The sequence below is a fragment of the Barbatula barbatula genome (genome assembly GCF_947034865.1).
Source record: "Barbatula barbatula genome assembly, chromosome: 11".
Taxonomy (NCBI): domain Eukaryota; kingdom Metazoa; phylum Chordata; class Actinopteri; order Cypriniformes; family Nemacheilidae; genus Barbatula; species Barbatula barbatula.
Window position 1 is genome coordinate 6,560,326 of NC_136774.1, and position 19,531 is coordinate 6,579,856.

At 38.6% G+C, this 19,531-nt stretch overlaps 2 protein-coding genes and 1 long non-coding RNA gene across 20 annotated transcripts in view; 2 read left to right on the top strand and 1 right to left on the bottom strand.

Annotated features, from left to right (window-relative positions):
- The window catches only part of sorbs3 (sorbin and SH3 domain containing 3), a 32,498-nt gene extending 18,367 nt beyond the window's left edge, over nucleotides 1-14,131 (top strand). For 5 of the 18 annotated variants that reach the window (XM_079468418.1, XM_079468419.1, XM_079468420.1 and 2 more), the window contains 16 exons: nucleotides 122-185; nucleotides 1,296-1,319; nucleotides 1,441-1,534; nucleotides 1,686-1,779; nucleotides 5,108-5,173; nucleotides 6,029-6,139; nucleotides 7,129-7,178; nucleotides 9,085-9,149; nucleotides 9,802-9,851; nucleotides 9,935-9,981; nucleotides 10,252-10,366; nucleotides 10,447-10,572; nucleotides 10,776-11,282; nucleotides 11,723-11,820; nucleotides 11,918-12,024; nucleotides 12,715-14,129. In XM_079468418.1, the coding sequence (XP_079324544.1) occupies nucleotides 122-185; nucleotides 1,296-1,319; nucleotides 1,441-1,534; nucleotides 1,686-1,779; nucleotides 5,108-5,173; nucleotides 6,029-6,139; nucleotides 7,129-7,178; nucleotides 9,085-9,149; nucleotides 9,802-9,851; nucleotides 9,935-9,981; nucleotides 10,252-10,366; nucleotides 10,447-10,572; nucleotides 10,776-11,282; nucleotides 11,723-11,820; nucleotides 11,918-12,024; nucleotides 12,715-12,776 (1,680 nt within the window). In that variant the 3' untranslated portion in view covers nucleotides 12,777-14,129. Of the gene's footprint in view, nucleotides 1-121; nucleotides 186-1,134; nucleotides 1,320-1,440; nucleotides 1,602-1,685; nucleotides 1,780-5,107; nucleotides 5,174-6,028; nucleotides 6,140-7,128; nucleotides 7,179-9,084; nucleotides 9,150-9,801; nucleotides 9,852-9,934; nucleotides 9,982-10,251; nucleotides 10,367-10,446; nucleotides 10,573-10,775; nucleotides 11,283-11,722; nucleotides 11,821-11,917; nucleotides 12,025-12,714 lie in introns of those variants that run through there. The other 13 variants (XM_079468411.1, XM_079468412.1, XM_079468413.1 and 10 more) reach the window with 6 other exon arrangements.
- On the bottom strand, nucleotides 8,580-17,204 carry LOC306900998. The gene is made up of 4 exons (XR_013787353.1): nucleotides 16,889-17,204; nucleotides 10,755-11,288; nucleotides 10,405-10,562; nucleotides 8,580-9,831 (listed from the first exon to the last, which is right to left on the bottom strand). It is a non-coding gene; the product is annotated as an uncharacterized lncRNA (long non-coding RNA).
- Nucleotides 15,737-19,531, top strand: part of pdlim2 (PDZ and LIM domain 2 (mystique)) — a 58,875-nt gene continuing 55,080 nt past the window's right edge. Inside the window, exon 1 of the mRNA XM_079468427.1 lies at nucleotides 15,737-16,524. The gene's annotated coding sequence lies outside the window, so the exon portion shown is untranslated. The remainder of the gene's footprint in view (nucleotides 16,525-19,531) is intronic.

Sequence of the window (19,531 nt, forward strand, 5' to 3'; positions counted from 1 at the left end):
TCAAGATGGATTCTTATAATGTATAACTAGGCCGCACAAAATAAAGTTTATCATATTGCAGTTGTTTGGATTTTATTAGGCATTTCTTTCTTTTTTTATGACCTTCCAACTCTTTTACCAGAGTGTAAATAAGCCCAAGGACTGGTACAGAAGCATGTTCAGACAAATCCACAAGAAACCAGAGGGTATGTGCCTGCTCTCTCTCTCTCTCTCTCTCTCTCTCTCTCTCTCTCTCTCTCTCTCTCTCTTTCTGTGTCTTGTGTGGAAACAACCAGGACATTCCTTTCTGTTACTGGCTGTCCGATTTTGCACTGATCCAAAGAGAATAAAACTCTGGCTAAGATATTTCAGACCTCCATTCTTCAAAATTGTTGTACCTTTCACCACATGTGGATCTCAATGGGAGGGTGCACAGTCGACCCTTTGAAAGTGGAACCCGAGCATTATGGGATTTAGGAAACAGCGCCGTGAATCCATTCACCAGCAAACCTTTTCTATAGGTTTCTATAGATCGATTTTTAGTCATATCAAATTGTCAATTATTCTATAACTCTTCTTAGGGGCAAGCAAAAACAGTGGAGCTTTGTTGCACAACAAACTGAATTTTATCCTGCTGCACTTCTAACTTCTGTAATAAAAACACAAAAGCCCTCTGGGATATTTGGCCAGTATCCCTGAGTTTTAATACTGTATAGGTGATCCCAAGTTTTACAGCTGCAGTTTGTCAGCGAACAAACTTTATTAAGTGGAACAACACTGAATTAACTTATTATGCGCTGTGTAATGTGGAATTACTCAGCCTGCTTTATGTGTTTCCATGGACACCCTGGTTGGTAGAGAATTATTGAGCTTATACAGACAAAGTAGTTAATAGCAGGCTGTCATGTGAGGATCACACTTGGTGCATTACCTTACATCATCGTAACATTTTCTCTTTAAATAGTAACATAATTGAACATAATTCAAGTCATTTAGCCGCCCCTTATCCAATAGAACTTGCAGTGCGTTTTTTGGATGAATGCCCCCCAAAGCAACCTGGAGACATTGTATGGGCTTCGATCCCCAACACCTCTTCCCTTTTCCACACCCTCCCTTAGAATTGTTTCCACACACGTGCTGATCCAAAATATTTCTTGAAGGCACTTTGGATAGTAGTGTAAATAAGTTGGATAAAAATGTAAATAATTGTTGCTTATAAATGTAAAGATGCAGTCAAACAGCTTGAGTTTAACACAGATAAGTGGTATACTCGCATGTCTCTTCTCATTTCAATTTTGGTCTGTTTTACCCCACAGAGCCTGAAATTGACTGGAGAGAAAGTAAGTAGTAACATTTCACATTTTAATTCCATCCCCCAGCCAATGTGTTATTTTTCTTAACCCGGTTGTATTTTTGCATTTTTGAAGTTATAGTAAAACAATTATTTTTTACTGTCTGCAGGGAACCTGTCGTGTTCACCTCCGCCAGATTCTTCCCAGCAGGACGGGCGTTCAGTCCCCTTCACCTTCACCGAGCATGGATCCCTGCCCGACTGGTGAGAAAGAGAGAGAGAGAGAGAGAGAGAGAGAGAGAGAGGTTACAGAGATAAAGAACAACACCAGGCAGGTTAGGATCTGTTGCTACATGAACCAACAATGATTGCGTAGTAATGTCTCTCTGTTTGTGTGTATGCTGTTGCGTTAAAGGGCTGATCTGGATGACATAGCGAAGCACCCAGAACCGAAGAGTATTTTTGACTTTGAGCCTGGTAAAGGAGTACCGGTGGAGAACCATACTCAGGTAAGAGACAGTTGCTGGACAGCATTCAACCATCACTATTTTTCTACAACGTATGTGAGGAATCTTAATTGTTTTTATCTGGGCTCTTTACAGAATGTCTGTGTGATGATATTGGCTGTGTCAAATGATTTTTGAAAGCAGAGACATCAGTGTTTTTGACTGTATGTTCTTACAGTGCATTACTGTGTTTGTTGAAAGCCTGACTTTGTTACTTTCTTTGGCATTTAGTGAGTGGGCTACACTGGAGTCCACAAACACAGAACAGTGGGATAAGTGGGATAGTCGCACACAGAATAATACTGTAATACATGTATTAGATTTAGAGTATTCGCTTCATCGTGTAAGTCAGTCACACCTTAACTTGCTTCAAGTCCTTCACATGTGTGCTATACAAAGCATTTTAACTTACCATTTTACAACTACATTTGCGTGCGATGTCCTTTGATCAATTTATGTGTTTCTTGGGAATAAAGACCACGACAATGTCATTTGGCCATCATTCTATACTAGATCCGCTCTAATACAGATATTCTCACTCGGCAGACTATAAAATCCCCTTGTAGACCACAGTAGCACAGTAGTTCCTAAATGTTCTCGTTGCAAAGCCCCCGTTGTGTAGAGTACTTTGCCAAATCTTTTTTTATATTAAACAAAAAAAATCCACAATATTCGACAATGCCGAAACATCAATTATTTTGGTTAGTGGTCTTAGTTTTCTGATGTTTGATTGCAATATATTTTTATATTTCATATAATGCCACAAAATCTGTCCCCCCTGGATCTATCTTATAGGCCCCCAGTTTGAGAACCACTACTTTAGCATCATGGCAGCGTGTTTTGCAGTTACCATTACACTACTCTACAGACTTCCGATACCTCATTTGCACTTATATCAGGTATGTGTGCGACAGGTTTATCTATTTTGGGGATCAAACGACCCCTCAGGGATAGTAAACCCTGCACCCATATCAGTCCCTGTGGGCAAAATGTATCAATAAACATTAAATGATGCATTTCTGTTAGGTTTAGGGGTATGGTTAGCAGTAGGGAATAGAAAATATAAGGTTAGTACAAAAACAATAGAAGTCTATAGCAAGTCACGAAGATACCAATATAGCCACGACACTGTTTGTTTGTATTATTTTAGCACCTGATTTACCAAAGGAATTATGCAAATACGGTATCAGCACAAACATGCCCAGAAAACCTGGGCACAACTATTTCTGATCTTGCTGGTCTGTTGTGTGTGTCACAGTGATCTGGAATATTCTCAAGGCACCTTAAAATACTAACAATACACTGAACAGTACTGCCATGATTACTATAAAGTGTATGTTAACATCTTTATAAGCAAGGTTCTGTTAGTTTAGAGGAAGTAAGTTCATTATAAAATGGCTAGCTGTAGTAAAATGACTGTAAAAATGGCTTCTTTGGGCAAATAGAGCTTACTTTTTAAAAACTGTAATTCATTACGATCTCGTTCAGCTGGATGCAGCAGACGCTGTGTTCAGGTACTGTAGTCCCGCTTGTTGATTTGGGTTTAGATAAAATCATCTGTGCTGGACTGTATTACATTACGTAAACTACAGTGCATTACAAGGTGTACATCTAAAGTTAACATTCATCATTATGTGTGTACGTTATGTGTGAATCGAACCCACTACCTTTGTGTTGTTGGTGCAATGCTCTACCAATTGAGGTACAGGATATTGGTTTATGATGAAGTATGATATCAAACCTACATTAAAATAATCGGAAATAGTTGTGCAGTCGCATACGCATCATTGTTGTTTACATTATGTCTGAAGAGCATGAACCTCTGCATCTTAACACTTCAAACTCTAATTTGCATGGTTACTATAATGTAAAATCTCAGATAAAGATCCCAAACTTGTTCTAGTTACATCAATCTTCCGTTAAGATGATAAAAATAGAGAAAGTTTTGCTACAGTGTGGCTCAGTTTAGTTTTCACTACCTTGCTAGAATAAAAGTGTGGCGAGCCGGGTGGGACGAGAGCCGTGATGGAATGGCTCAAGGCCGGTGACGCGAGTGATAAACGCTGCGCGTCCACCGATCTCGCATCTCTCACGGAGGAGCTCTGGAAGCTTAAGAGAGGAGCGACAACAGGGAGCCTGGATTTTTTTTGTTGTGTTTTAGTGTGTTTGTATGGCATTTTACTTTCGGTTTATGTTATATTAAAGTTGTGTTACGTTCGCCGGTTCCCGCCTCCTTCCTTTTATTGAACCGAGTTACAAAAAGAAACTATTGTTCCGTCTGCAGTTCGAGGGCTGTGTCATTGTGACTTATTAGACGTATAAAGCTCTTGTGTGATTTTAGTGTGAGCGTGACTTTAAAGGAGTAGTTACCCAAAAATGACAATTCTGTCATCATTTAGTCACCCTCTTTTCATTTCAAACCCGTTTGACTTTCTTTCTTCAGAAAGAACACAAAAGAAGATCTTTTGAAGAAAGTTGGTAACCAAACACTGCCGGCCCCATTCACATCTTTTGTGTGGACACTAAACAAGTGCAGGTTAATGGGTGCCAGTTACCAACATTCTTCAGAATATCTTTTGTGTTCTGCAGGATGCCAAGTACAGGTTTGAGATGAAAAGAAGGTGACTAAATGATGACATCATTTTCATTTTTGAGGTGAACTATCACTTTAACAGCGTGGTTTATGTAAGTGTTGTAAAACCTTGCTCCTTCCTCTCATTTTGTTATTCTCCACTCCCTTTTATGTGACTCCTGTCCTGTGTAATAGACAGCAGATCCTTGTAAACATATCTGAAATGTGTTGTCACTCACCAAGTTTTATTAGGTTCTGCACTCGGCTTTAATACGAATTTTAGGTACTTGCCAATTGTTACAATACATTTCTTCTCTGGGTAACCATTAAAGGGATTGTTTTCGCCAAGAAATAAAAACTTGTGTCTATTTACACGGAGTACAAATATCCCGCCTTGTTGGTAGAAACTACGCTCATGGAGCCTTCTTAGTGGAAATAGCATCTGGTTATTGCTATTTACACTTAGATCAAATAGCTGCTGCCAAATAAAAATGTTGTATTTTTTTTGTTCACCCTCATGTCATTCAGAACATGTGAGTCTTTCTTCTGAGGAAAACAAAAGACGATATTTTGAGAAATGTCTCAGTGGTTTTGTGTCCATACAATGGAAGTCAATGGGGCCAATGTTGTTTGGTGAAATATCACACGAATGTGTAAATTGTGAAACAAACACTGCCGTTTTGGGGGCTTTGAATGTGACCTAGCAATCCAATAAAAAGTTGTAGTCTTACTCTCTTTTGATATTTCATTTTTTTACAGTCATTGAAGCCTGAGATACAGTCCTTATATCACCCACAACTGAAACCTCAATCACCATCCATAGAGGTGAGCATCTGCCTTTCGTTTCCATCTGTTTCTTAACCTGTCTAATGTCTTAAAATGATTTTAAAGTTGTAGCTACAATGTAGATTTATACAATATATGTATGTTTATAACTACCTAAAGATCTATATCTGAATGACCTGTTCACTTAAGAAACTGTCGAAAATCTGAATATTTAAAACTGCTTGTAGTTTAACATAAAACCTTAAGAAGCACTTTTGGACATGATATGACCATATTCAGTGCATTTAAATTGCATTCATTGGTTTAATTAACCCAATATAGTCGGATTGACAAATGAATGGAACAGTTGAAAATTCTGTCATCATTTAATACATTTACTACTTTGTTCTGAAGAACATAGAGAGAGATATTTGGAAGAATGCTTATACAGTTCTTGGCCACCATGGACTGCCATAGTAGGAAAATGTGCTTTATACATTTCTTTGTTCTGTTGTACACAAACAAAGATTTTGACTGCTTGTAAAACAGTTTTGACTTACATTTGTAATTGTTCCTACTATAGGAGTCATTGCGGGCCAAGAACTGTTTGGTTACATGCATTCTTCCAAATATCTTTGGAAGTATTCATCAGAACAAAGAAATGAATTCTCGAGGGTGCGTAAATGATGACAGAAGTTTGAGGTTTTAGTTTTTTGGTTGAACTGTACCTTTAAAACCAGTAAATGCAGTTTTTATAAAGTACAGTGTAAATATCAAAACATTTGTACTGTACACTGCTGGCACACACATTTCAGTCCCAATCCCAGCTTTTCCTTCCAACATCGCCACACCCTCCTTTTTTCATCACTAAACATAATGTGCCATGTGTCATTTGGTTGCCATGGCGTTGCCCAGGCGACGTTGGTTTCAGAGCTGAATCGTTTTGAGGCGGAGCTGGACTCGGATATCCTCGGTCTCGAGAGGAAGTTATCACAGAAGCAGCACCAGCGGCGAGGCAGGGGTGAGGTACTGACCCTTCCTCTGACCGACTCCAATCACAATCCTACGAAATCTAGATCCTCCTTCCTTCCCTGGAACCAGCATGGCTTCTCACTTTAATCCACCTGTAATCCTCTATTGCACACCTATGTCCAAAATCGCTGAAAACCACAATAAGCTTAACAGTGGTTTTTTGTGTTATAGAATGACAACGAAAAACAGATTAGACGAGCAGAAGAAATGTTTTGGCTTTGGTGACTGTGTGTCTGTTATCGTAACCTCCCTAAATGGTTTTTAAATCTTTTTGGACGTCCGTACAGACTTTAGTCATCCATTATACCGTCATCGATTTCCTAAAAAATCCAACACCCTTAAGACGAGGAATTAGTTTTAAGCTCCCGCTTGTTGTGCCAAAAAATAGACTTATTTGGCATTATAGTTGCCTTTCTAACAGCAGGCTTCAGGTGGTGATCGCTGACAGCTGCGCATGCAGATCCTCTCTCTCACTTCCTGTCATGTTGAATAGCCAAAGTCTGTGGCCGCCGCCATTCACATCTGTTCTTTATATCTGAAGCTCAACAAGCCAATGTCCCATTTACTTTCAGTGTATTCAAAATATTAATCAAGACATTCTCTCTTCTTCTCACACAAAAGAAAGAAAGCCACAGAGCTCAGAAGAACACCAATTCGTGAACTTTTCCTGTCACCTAAACCAGAATGCGCCACCTTTAACTATTCAAGGCGTTATGGCTTTCAAACCGAGCTTGTATTTGGAATCACAACCTATGGAAATCTTTGCTGATGACATCACTACTTCCATGTGATTGAACCTGAGGGGGAGTTTAGGACCCAGAGGAATCACTGGAAGTTTCTGTACAGGAATGGTCACCGCCTCTTCAGATTTTTTCTCACCGAGCTGCTCCCGAATGCTCCTGATTTAACCGTGTCTTTGAGAGGGTGTGTGAGTGTGCATGTGTGTTCGACGTCTATGGACTTACTGTGGTTTCAATTAACAGGAACCCAAACTCAACCCAACAGGAGTAGAAGAGAACAGACGTGAGAACAGGTGAGTCTGTGTTGTCATCTTTTATCTGTAATCTCAAGAGGGTCTGTTTTTTGTTTATATACAGTATTGTGGGGTTCAAACGTCTGAGACCAAATTACTTTATTGAATAATTCTTTCATTATTATATATATCATCAGCGAAACGAATTTAGTTAGCAAAAACTAAATTGCACAATTATGCTTTTTATGACAAAAGCATTTTAACAATTCAATGAATATGAATGCATCTCCGTGAGAATGTATATACTGTGCATGTGGATGGTTTGTCTTTCGTTCATTTGTCAAGTATAACACATGGTGGTGGTCTATGGACATAACGCATCAGTCGAAATAAGGACACAATGTATGCAGTGGACTTGTTTTTCGGTCTGTTATTAAGGTCATATGACATGTCTGGTCTCTATGTCTGATTGGTTAATTGTTGACTCTTTGGCCGGCGGCCCACATACCGACCCCATGCTGAGTTGTTTCTGTGTGTGTGTTTGTGAGTGGGTGTGTTTATGTCTAAGACTAAGCGTGTGTGGTCAAACCTTAGACGTCCTGGTCTCAACTCAAGTGCTCGAGCTTGTGTTCATTCATATGTTTTTGCTACTGTATCTTTAAGACAGCGATGTCTGTTGTGATTGGCTTAAAGTGGTGTGCCATTTCATTCCCTCTACAAAACGTTGTTCCACCTTCCCTTTATAGATCTCTTCTCCTCAAGCTGTTATTCACCTCTTAATATGTGTCTAGACACAGAAGAGCTATAAAAGGCAATGTTCGGTCCTTCTAGGCTTGTAGAGAGTTTCGTGCCCATTCTGACAACTTTAACTTCAATATTTGCTCGGCTAGGGGCCCGGTAACATATCTCACTGCGTCTCTGGCACATTCTTGAATTCTCTCGAATTCTTTTTTGTTAGTTTTCACGTCGATGAGCTCATGCTGCCCCCAGTGACTACCTCTATTCTTTCAGAATGCCAAAAAATGCCCCATTGCTTGACAAGTAACTGAGTTTAGTGTTCAAGGACCTGTTTTTCCATCTTAGCTCTTTATAAAAGACATATTTCTCTTTACCGTACCTTAACACCCAGCAGAAACCTCCACGGCTGTGTAATAACAAAATACTCCAATATATTGGAATTGGTTTGGTATTCTTACAGCTGAGACGGTCCATCTGTTGCTTTTATTGAATTCTTCCTCGCTTCAGGCCACGTACAATCCAGAGGACAGTTTTATTGCTGAAAGCTTGTTCTTTTAGAGACTTTCCAGTTATGTTTCATAAATCAACTTTTTTTCTCCTAACATTCCTTAGCGGAAATCAAAATAGAAACAAATGACTAGTTGACATACGGCAGGTATAGAGTTTGAGTTTATATTGGAATGTAGAGTTTTATCTCGAAGCAAACCTCTATACATTAGTTCATCCAAAAATGTTTATTTTCAACATTTATGATTTTTTTGTCATGTCATTCCAAACCCGTATGACTTTATTTTTTTTGCAGAACACTAAAAAAGAACGTTTCCAAGAACGTTAGTAACAAAACAACATTGACCCCCAATGACTTCCATTGTATGGACAGAAAACCACTCGAACATTTCTCGAAATATTGAATACCTATAAAAAGAGTTATGTACAGGTGCATATATTATGATATATTTTTTATATGTGGGTGAACTATCCCTTTAAGGTATTTTCCTAAGTAGAAAAGTCTTCCTAAAGAGATGCTGTAGTGTCTTCAATTGATTTATTCCCAATGCTGCCTGAAAAAGCTAATAAATCCTTCTTAGAAGAGCAGTGTTTTAAGGAATCATGTCTGTTTTAAATGTGTACAGTATTCTTTATATTCCCACATTATGTGTTTGTGCATTATTGTTTTTGCAGCTTCTTGTGACGTTAAATAATCTTTTCTTTTGCTTTCCTTTTCCAGCTCTCCAAAGTTTCCCTCATCTGCTGTAAAGCAGGGTTCAACGCCGAGCTTCACACACACTGATGGTAAGAAACAGACTTCCTATCCCCTCCCCTACTGTATTTCCTATTTCCTCCTTTCTACTCGCCACTCCTCACATCTGCTCAGTTTCCTCCACGCTTTTCCACAAAACAAAATTATGAGAACAGAAATGTAAAGTCAGTCGGTGGAGTTGGGCAGGACAGGAAACGCACATCAAGCAGCAGCATGAAAGTTTAGATTACATTTTGATTATAGATTAGGAACAATCTGTCACGATGAGCAAAAGAACACAGAACTGCAGGGGTCTTGAACCAGAAAGTTCTGTTCTTGCTAATATTACATTTGGCTAGAAGAGACAATTAAAATAACCGTGTAAACCAAAACCAGTCCATGGTAAAAAAGAACCATTCAATTATTGCTGAATGTAACAATTTTAACAAGCCAAACATATGTTACATTTTTTAACAGGCTTACATGTGATTAATACAATATAGGTTTAATGAACTATGCAATAGGCATTTTGAAGTTTGAACGTTTCCAGCACATCTTACAGTCGTCCAAAAATCATACGTCCATCTTAACCTTTGGCCGGCTGTCCGCTGGACTATAAGAACTATCATTCAGTCTCTTATCATGTCACTCCTTTCATTATATATGGGCAGATATCTCATATCTGGTCTTTGGCTCCTTCTACAGATCGAATGACGCCAGGGAAGGATTTCCCACCTAAGAAAGAGGATAAGAAGGTATTTGATCCTTTTTCTCCGAGGTTTAAATAGAAAGTACAATTTTGAGACAGACTAAATAAAATAAATGTTTATCTGCACAGATGAAAGCAGCACGAGCCAAATTTATTTTTCAAGCACAGTCACCAAAGTAAGTATGTGCACACTGACACAAACCTCAACCCAAAAATACAATTTTGAGAAATGTCTCAGTTCATACAATGGAAGTCAATTTCAGTGGTAAGAGCATTGTGTTAACAACGCAAGGTTGTTGGTTGGATCCGAGGGGATTGCAGATACCTGTGTAAAAATGTATAGGATAATGCTATGTAAGTCGCTTTGGATAAAAGCGTCTGCCAAATGCCTAAATGTAAATGTAAACAATGACTGAATATTATCACCCTTGACTTCTCATTACCAGAGAGCTGACCATACAGAAAGGTGATGTAGTGTATATACACCGGCAAGTGGACGCCAACTGGTATGAAGGAGAGCATCATGGGAGAGTGGGAATCTTCCCCACCAGCTACGTGGAGGTATGTCTGTGTGTATTTAGGAATTTTGAAATGTGCACCTTAATTTCCAAATCACATCAACCTCCTTCCTGTGTTTTTAGATTATTCCTCCGACAGAAAAGCCAACTCCAATAAAGTCGCCCACTGTCCAGGTGCTGGAATATGGAGAAGCAGTAGCCATGTTCAACTTTAATGCAGACCTTCCTGTGGAACTTTCCTTTAGAAAGGTGCCAGAAAGAAAAAAAAGAAAAACATTGCACACTATCCCACATGGCTATTTGCCAAACAAATAAATGTGAAAAATGCTATAATGTTTATGCAGTATCTACAAGCACAATGCAAATTTGTAAAACACAGCATACTGTACATTTAAAAGTAAAGGCCAGAATTAATCCTCAAATTTTTTTACTGGTCATTGTCTCGTGCTCAGGGGGAAGTGATCTCCATAGTCAGGCATGTAGATGATCACTGGTTGGAGGGTCGTATCACCGGCACCACCCGCAGTGGAATCTTTCCCGTCAACTACGTCCAGGTCAACAAAATGCCCCGCACTAAAACCAATGATGATTTTCCTTCCTCTCCCCTCTCACCTTCTGCTACCCCAGAGCCCCCCAGTCCCGGCCGGCCGCAGCACTCGCCCCTGTCTCCCTCCTCACACTCCCCCGAACCTCCTCTTTCACATCACAATCACTTCAGCCAGTCACGCTTCCCTCTGTCACCGGCACAGCCCACCTGCCCGAAACAGCCATTCACCCACTTTCTGTACTCGCCTGGCATCACTTCCTCCCTCTCACCCACGGGCACCGGGAGTGGAGCACTGCACCCTCACAGCCCACTAGACACATATCCCAGATCACCAGTGTCACCATCCAACCATGTGCTGACATCTCCCCAGGGCCCAGGACTGCCAATGAACACCAACTCACACGTCACACAGGTTTGTCTGCGGAAAACACAACATATTACATCCAGACCAACATTTAGACACGAATTAGACAAAATTGGAAAATGTCCAGCTCGGTTTTAAAACGTATCTGGGTTTATACAGGCCTTTATTCTGGATTTCCCAGTTATTATAGCTTTGTTTTCCGTTTTATTGTAGTTTTATTCATATTTTTAAATTAAACTCTAGTTTTTTTTCCACTGTATAAATCATTTCATTATTTGTTTAATTGTTTTGTTACAGTTTTAAATATTTACGTTGGTATTTCGTTTCATTTCAACAAACAGAAATGTTTGTTTAATGTTTGTTTAAGTAAACTATATAATATCCTTGCTCAGTTCTACAGATGGGTACTGGCCTTGAAAAAACATGTTTGAGTCAATTGCTATAAATATATTGAAAATTGTAATTGTCTTTTAAAATAAAATTTTCAGGATGGACCCAGAACACAGTCTCCACAGCCAAAACCCAAAGTTAAGAATCCTTCGACATCACAGTCTCACATTGGTTCTACAGTTATTCCGAGACAACCGTGAGTAATGTACAACAATGTTAAATCTAAAATAACAAAAATCATGCTTTCATTTACGTTTATTCATTATTTTTATATTTCTTTTTAATTCCTACAGATATAAGGCTGTTTACAACTATAAACCCAAGAATCGAGATGAGTTGGAATTAAAGGAAGGAGACATCGTACAAGTGATAGAGAAATGTGATGATGGCTGGTTTGTAGGTAATAGCACCTTTATGGTTTAAACTACTGGTAGCCTGCTGGTCACCTTGTCTGGTGAAATGCTGGACCTTGCCTCCCAGCCAATCAGATTGGTTTATAATTTTAGAGCCTCAACTTGTTGATAAGGCAACATTTAAATTTGATTTAGTATATTTGTCCCCCAAATCATATTATTTTGATTTCAATCAACAAAAATGTTATATAAAATAGGTTTAGTTCTAGATAACGATAACTTTATATATTTATATAATATATATTATAACCTTTAATAATTGTAAATCAAATCTTCAAGTTGCGAAGCACAAAACAAGACATACATGGTATCTTTTGAAGTTTTAGAACTTCCGCTCTCTTTCTGGTCCCATCAATTTAGCATTTATGTTACATACAAGAACATTATAAGGTTTGAATTCATCTTCCCAAACCCCACTCACTCCTGTAAAAATCATACAATAAATCACATCAACTTACAAAACATAGATGAGACATTCATCAAATGAAAGCTCATGGTAAAATGTCATGTATATGTCACCGATTTAGAGGGTTTTCTGTAAAATGAGACATTTTTATCCATATACTCCAATGTACTGTACTTGGTAAGGCACTCTTGAATTAAGATTAAAAAATGCAAAATATCCTCTTGAAATATATTGATGAAATAATACGTTTTATGTTTTGTCTTCCATTCAGGTACGTCTGAACGAACACAAACGTTTGGAACTTTTCCTGGCAACTATGTAGCACCGGTTTGAGAGTCAGCAAGTTCTTGATCTTTGCAGGCACAGTCATTGTCACCACAGACTTAACCGTTAATGGATGCAATATACAGTCTGCACTGTCTCTGTACACCACTTAGAAATATAGACACACGTTTCCGTCTTTCTTCACATCCTACACTTCATCCACAAAGCAGATGAGCATGTGCACTCCTCACCGCGTTACCGTGGTGCCTTCCACAGAATTTGAATATGACACCTCACATTTTGAGAATAAGTGTGTTTTCTCAACGCTCCTCACTGCATGGTGCTCTGAAGATCCTTTTGTTTGAAAAGCACCAGAGACAACTTTTACACAACTCTTGTGGGTTTGAGATGATTTTCCCAATTTTAAAGTCTTTGAAATGTTTATCCTCATTTTCCTTTCAGATTTGTAACAACGTTGCCTGTGAACTCTGCAAATTGTGAGGACACAGAGCTTATGTTTGGATCTCAGATATGGTCAAAACTGTCTATTCTTCACATTTGTACAATCCTATTTGTATGCCGTCTTTGTAATCATTATCAAGTGTCTGCAAGTGCTTCGCGCAATTGTCTTTAAGTGTTAAATCTGTCTGTATAATGTTTATTGTGTGACAAACTCAGAATACGACATTATCCTAAATGTGTAAAACGGTGAAACAGTGTTGTTTAACCTTTTTCTGCAAGTCTCCTGCTCACAATTTGGTCTTGGTGTGGGTTAAGTAGGTTATCTCTGGTCTTGGATTGAATAAAGATCCAAGATATATATATTTTCCTGCCTAATACTTACTAACGTGAGATACGTCTTGATGTGAGAGAAAATGATATGTAAAGCCACGAGACGATCATCAGATTTGTGTGTAATTTTTGCCTCTCGGTCCAACAAACACGTTTGGGTCCCTCCCCACGGTGCAAACAAAAAGAAACACTGCAGTTTCTAAGGGCCATCACCATGACAGACTTTACTGTGGATTAACATTTTAATGATCTCTAAGAATTGTCTGTTTTCATTCAATAAGCCACATTCTTCATCTGAATTTGAAAAATGAATGGTCAACCGTGTCACTCATAATCATCTGAGTTTATCATTATGATATTTATAGTATAATAAAGACTCCTAATCCACTTATAAAATGAAGTGAGCTTGTGATTATAATGTTAAATTCAGTTGCGCGGTTAAAAGAGAGGTCACTACAGACTTTTTTTACAGCAGGTATAGCCATGATAAAAGGTTGTTGAAGATGCCATATTCTGCACACTTATTGGATGTAAAGATAATATATTTTTATTGAACTCACAATGTATTGTTGTATGTAAAGGTACTCACAGATTTTGATGATGATCAAATAAATTAAAATAAATAAACCCTGCTTCTTTTTCATTTTTTATCATTAGAATCTTTGCAAAGTTCAATATGAAGAATAAATGACAACGCACTTATTCTATGCATGCTACTGTCTTGAGTCAACACACATTTATAAAGAAATGGAAAAGCCGACTTTCTTTTTGAGATAGGATTAGTTGATGTAATTTTGTATGAACAACTCAATTCTCACACTCCATGACACAATAACAGTAGTATTTCAATCATATGTCTGCTCGCACAAATCACCTCGCCACCTCCTGCATACTCGATAAAGGTGGCAGATCAAGAACACGCCCAAGGATTTTAACTACTTGGTTAAATTAATATGCAAGTACTTTTGCAGATACTGAAGATTAACACAAGTGCAGAATGCATATCGGGGGTCTGTCCAAATATCCACGGTCGCAGACTTCACCCCTTGATGGTGTTTTCACAGAAAGTGAAGACTGTCATTGGTATTTCAAATCAGTGTCCTTATCACACACTTAGTCATATAGGCCTACAACATCTCGAAAACTCATATAAGTATTTGGATTTAGAATTAGATCCGGAGAATTCTTGTGACTTTTGTTAAAAAATAATAATGGTAGGCACATATGATCAAAAACGTTTGGATTGACGTCTCTTCTTTTCTAGATTATTTACAACTTTAATTCAAATCTTTATTTCTGTACAAGATACCATTGATTCTAAAAGTACAATATATGTTCTGGTACAACTTTTTATTTTATTTGGTAAATATCATATAAAAGACAAAAAAAGGCCAAATTTTGAACAATTTGTAAGAGACATTATTACAATATGGACATACTTTTCAATTCATAAAGAATTTACGAAGCACTGTTATTTTCGTTTATGTACTTAATTCATTACCCCTGACATTAATTGTTATTCTTTTCACATTTATACACCAAGTTATAATTTAAGTATTTTTTTCTCTATTTTTATGTCTTGTGAATTGTATGTTTGTTCACATTTTGTACATTTCTGTACTATAATAAAAAAAGAAGGGTAACGGGTTAAACTGCTGTTTTGGGACAAAATAACAATAAAGTTTACATTTTGATGACCAATTCCTTTGAAAGAAAACCCGAGAAACGTCACGTTTCTACAATGTAGTAAACTACTAGTTGGTGAATGTGACAGTTAAAAACAGCAGTTAACAGCGCCCTCCTGTGGCTATTTACACGTATTACATAGATGCATTTAAAGAATTATAATTTATTAACTGTATCAAACGTACAAACAAAATAGGCACACAATGCAATATATACATACATTAGCATCTTAAGTCACAAATACAAATTGAAAAAAAATATCAACAGCACGTACGGTAAATAAAAATGACAAGGAAAGAAAGGAAAGAAAGGAAAGAGAGAGTTTTATTCAAATTAAATCATGTTCATTAAAAAGTTAAAGGCTTTAGTATTGTTAACCTATTTTAATGGATACATCTGTTTCATTCAATTGAACACGGGCTTTGATTGAAACCACCGACGTTTATGAATGAAAAACTTTGCCATACAAATCAAAAAGTTCATGTTTGTTCTCCAAACTCCAAACTTGAATAGTCGCAGTGTAAAGGGTGGGAGTTTAACCTCTCTGGATTGAAACCAGATCTCTCCAAATACATACTGTAGTCGCAAATGAAGTTTCCCCAAGTACAGTGCGGACAGTCAGTAACATTTCGGCATAAACATTTAATAATGAGCTTATTAACGCGTGCTGTTAAAAATGACTTTCAAATGACAACATGCAAGAGAATTCGGACTGTTCCCCTTCATTTGTAAAGCCCACTTCGCTTAGGCAGACGGGTGCGTGTGTGTGCCGTTTCAGCATGACATTAAAATGATTCTTAAAATAAAGTTGTATATTCAAAGATTGAGCGAGACAAGAGCAACTTTGCCCGAGATTCATTTATCATACACGTGGAATACATTTTTCACCATCAAAGCGCAAACTGCAAGAGTCAGATACAAAATCGAAATGTTGGGATAGTTGCACTTTGAGTCGGGTTCGCCTGTAGGTGACGCACTGTGCACTTAGGATCTGCTTTGGTGTAAAAATCATTTTTCTTCTGTCTCCCACCTACTGGACACGCCTCGCGTGCCACCCTTTATTTTGACAGCAACACGTGGCACGGGAGCCCGTGTGAGCAGGAGCGCGCGGATGATGCCCCATCATCTCCCACGGCCGATACAAACAGAACAGAAAAATTTGGGAATTTTGGCAATTTGGTTGCCTAACAACTGAAAGTGTCTCGAGCGGGTTCAAAAGAAGACCGAGAGTGACTTTCAGAAGAACTTGACGCTTCACGCTCGCGCAGAAAGCGTATTTGACGTCATCTTCACAGGTGTCAATCACAGCGACCGACGGCACGCAAACTCCTTTATCCAGGTGAGCGTTGAATTTCCTCCATATAATGTTATTTTGAGCTATATTTGTAGTTTGGGAAGGGTTGTAGATGAGGTGTTGTATTTGTTTATTAAAATAGTCCACGAATATATGCATTCGCGCTCTACAAGTGACAAATTGGAAATGAACGTCGAGTCCAGCATCCTTTTACCTCACTGTTATATCACTGTTATATCCGCGCCACATGCTCGCTTTTAACTTTACCTGTTGGAAACTGGGGCTTATTTGTTTGTTTAAATAAAAAACACGTTTATTTGTTTGTTTAACAAAACTATAACACCGCGCCTCCTCAGACGCGGCGAGTCTATGGCATCAATTAACACGCAATAGCCCTTTAACATCTTACCTTTATGTTTTTTAGTGCCGTGCTCTGTTAAACCCATCGAGCTGCCTTAAACGTTTGATGTCCACGATGGCCAAAAAGCTATTAAAACAAAAAGCAGCTTTAGTTGGAAACAAAGCGCGCTCGTGTCTTTGATGCCCGAATGCTCCCAGCGTACTACGTTTTGAGACGCCGTATACATCCCACCGTTTTGTTATCTTTATAAGTTGACTTTTTGCGCTCTTATGCTAAACTTATATTTCATTGAGTTATTCGGAAGAATGTGATGGGTTACACACGCCCAAGTCTCACGAGAAAACCTTATTATAGCCATTCGCTCGCGAGAACATCCAAATCACTAAATGCGTAACGTGCTGTTGAATGTGAATGATGACTGAGCAATACTTGTGAATGGATGGGAAAAAGCCAGACTTGTCTATGTGCTCACGTGTCCATATAAAGAGCAAACCCATTGAGAGCACAACAAAAAGCAGAGGGGTTATTGTATCTCTGTATTGTCTCCATCTCTTCGCTCTCTCATTCCCTCTATTCGCTGTATTTCACCTCTGCTACCTTTCTTCCAACAGCTCAAAAACATTCATTCTTCTTCTTCTTCTAGACTTTTTATGTTCAGTGCAACAGGCAAAGCATCGGCACGCTATAACTGCACTCAGTTATTGCAAGGTCCAGATGGCGTGTTTCTTTTATCATGGGTTAATGTTTTCCCTTTAAACCATTCACAAATTCGCCAGAATAGTGAATAAACAAACACTCATGAGGCAGGGCACGCAATTGGGCAACAAGAAATGCTGAATGTGTTTGAGTACGGCATGCTTTGATCATCTGTAAAATGTGTGTTGTTTCATTTAATGAGACTGGAAATGCCACGCTCTGATACGATCTGTCCTCAACTGCTGATCGTGAAAGAAGACATTATGTGTTTCACTTGATTCATCTTTCCAAGAGGCGTTTGTTTCAGGTCTCTTTCTAGTAGTCTAGTAGTCTGATATAATTGTTGGAAATGAGTGGTTGTCTGTTTCAGTTCCTGGACACTTTCTATCTCTCCCGTCTGAGCGTCTGGCTTGTTTGCGTGGTATCATGTTGACGGTTGTCTATATCCTGTGTGCTCTTGTCTCTCTGTTTTGCAGCCGTTGAAATGTTGCAGCCGGCTGAGGTTTTTAGCATTGAGCTTTGTGTGTTCTTATTCAAAGACCGTGATCAGGATAACATGGAGTTTATAATGATGGTGTGGTGTTTGGCCGCACCACAGTTTCTCTCTTCTTAACTTCTACCCCACGATTTTCTATGCCCTAATGGAGGCCTACGATTGAATGCGCTTTCGCATAAAGTACCGCTGGCACACTTTCGAAAAACTGGGTCCCTTTTTACCACTTCCTCAGCAGAAGCAGGCCTTAGATTTTAACCACAGGTCATTGTTGCCATCCAATCAGCTCAGACGCTTTGAATTTATGGGTGTTTTGTCATAAATAGATCTGACTATAACTGCTCAGAGGAGAAGCTTGAACCGTGTGTAAGTTTGACTACTCGGAGTATAAATACCTCTAAATTTGAACAATTAGATAGCAGGAAGCACACATACAGATAAAATAATCTGCTGGATTCCTAAATGTAAACAGTCACTGTTACTTTTCCTGACCGTTTGTTGATATGGACATGTTGTTTAGGAGAAATGGGAGGTTTGGTTTAGCGAGCAATGAAACAGGTGGAAAATTCCTATTAGGGGAGAGTCCGGGTCGTATCTAGGGGCCAGAATACTATAGGATTTGTTCAGACAGGCAAAATGAACCACCATTGAAGCCTATTAACTATTATATTTTGCTACACAAGCTTTGTCTGCTTCTTTTTGGCCCCTGGTGAACAAATCATACATTTCAAAAGAGCGAGCTTGCAAATTCCTTTGGTTCTTGAGTCACGACCATAATATTTTATTCGGTTTCCATGACAGCCAAACAAATCAAATATGACTGTAGTTTGCGTCATAAAGGTATAAATACCAAACAGTGAACACTCCTTTTTATTATTCACCTCTGGAATGCAATCTTAATGATTCATTGAACAAAATTTTCAGCATCAGGACACCACCCCGTAATGGCTGAGGTCACTCCATTCTTCATTGTTTATTTGCCAGATGCCACCCTTTTACGTGCATGTATGGTGCTTCATCACTGAAGGTAACAGGGTTGACCTGCTAACTTTAATAATATGATAAGAATGTTGGGAATCTTTTATTCTGAACTGTATAAATCAGAATGGGGAGAGGTTGTGTGTTGCTATGAGAAAACAGCAGTGGTGTGGGTGTGTTGGGTAGGTGTGACATTGTAAGCTCAATCATGGGAGTGGATGTGAGAAAAAGTAAAGTATGTTCAATAGGTGTAGGGTGTGCAGCATTGCTGTGCGCTAGGTGTCTGGATTTGTTGCTACATGGCACATGTGCGGTACGTGACAAGTCGCTCGTGTTGTAATGCTTGATACAAAGTCTTTGCCTTGGTTTTGCAAGCAAATTATACAATTGCTTGACTCCGAACCTCAATGCACGCCCTGGTCACACAATTTAAGGCTAAGGATTTACAGCAAATTTTGCAATTGTGTTGTGGTGCATTTATCATGCCCTGAGGGCACCTGAGAAGTTTAGCACCATTCCATACC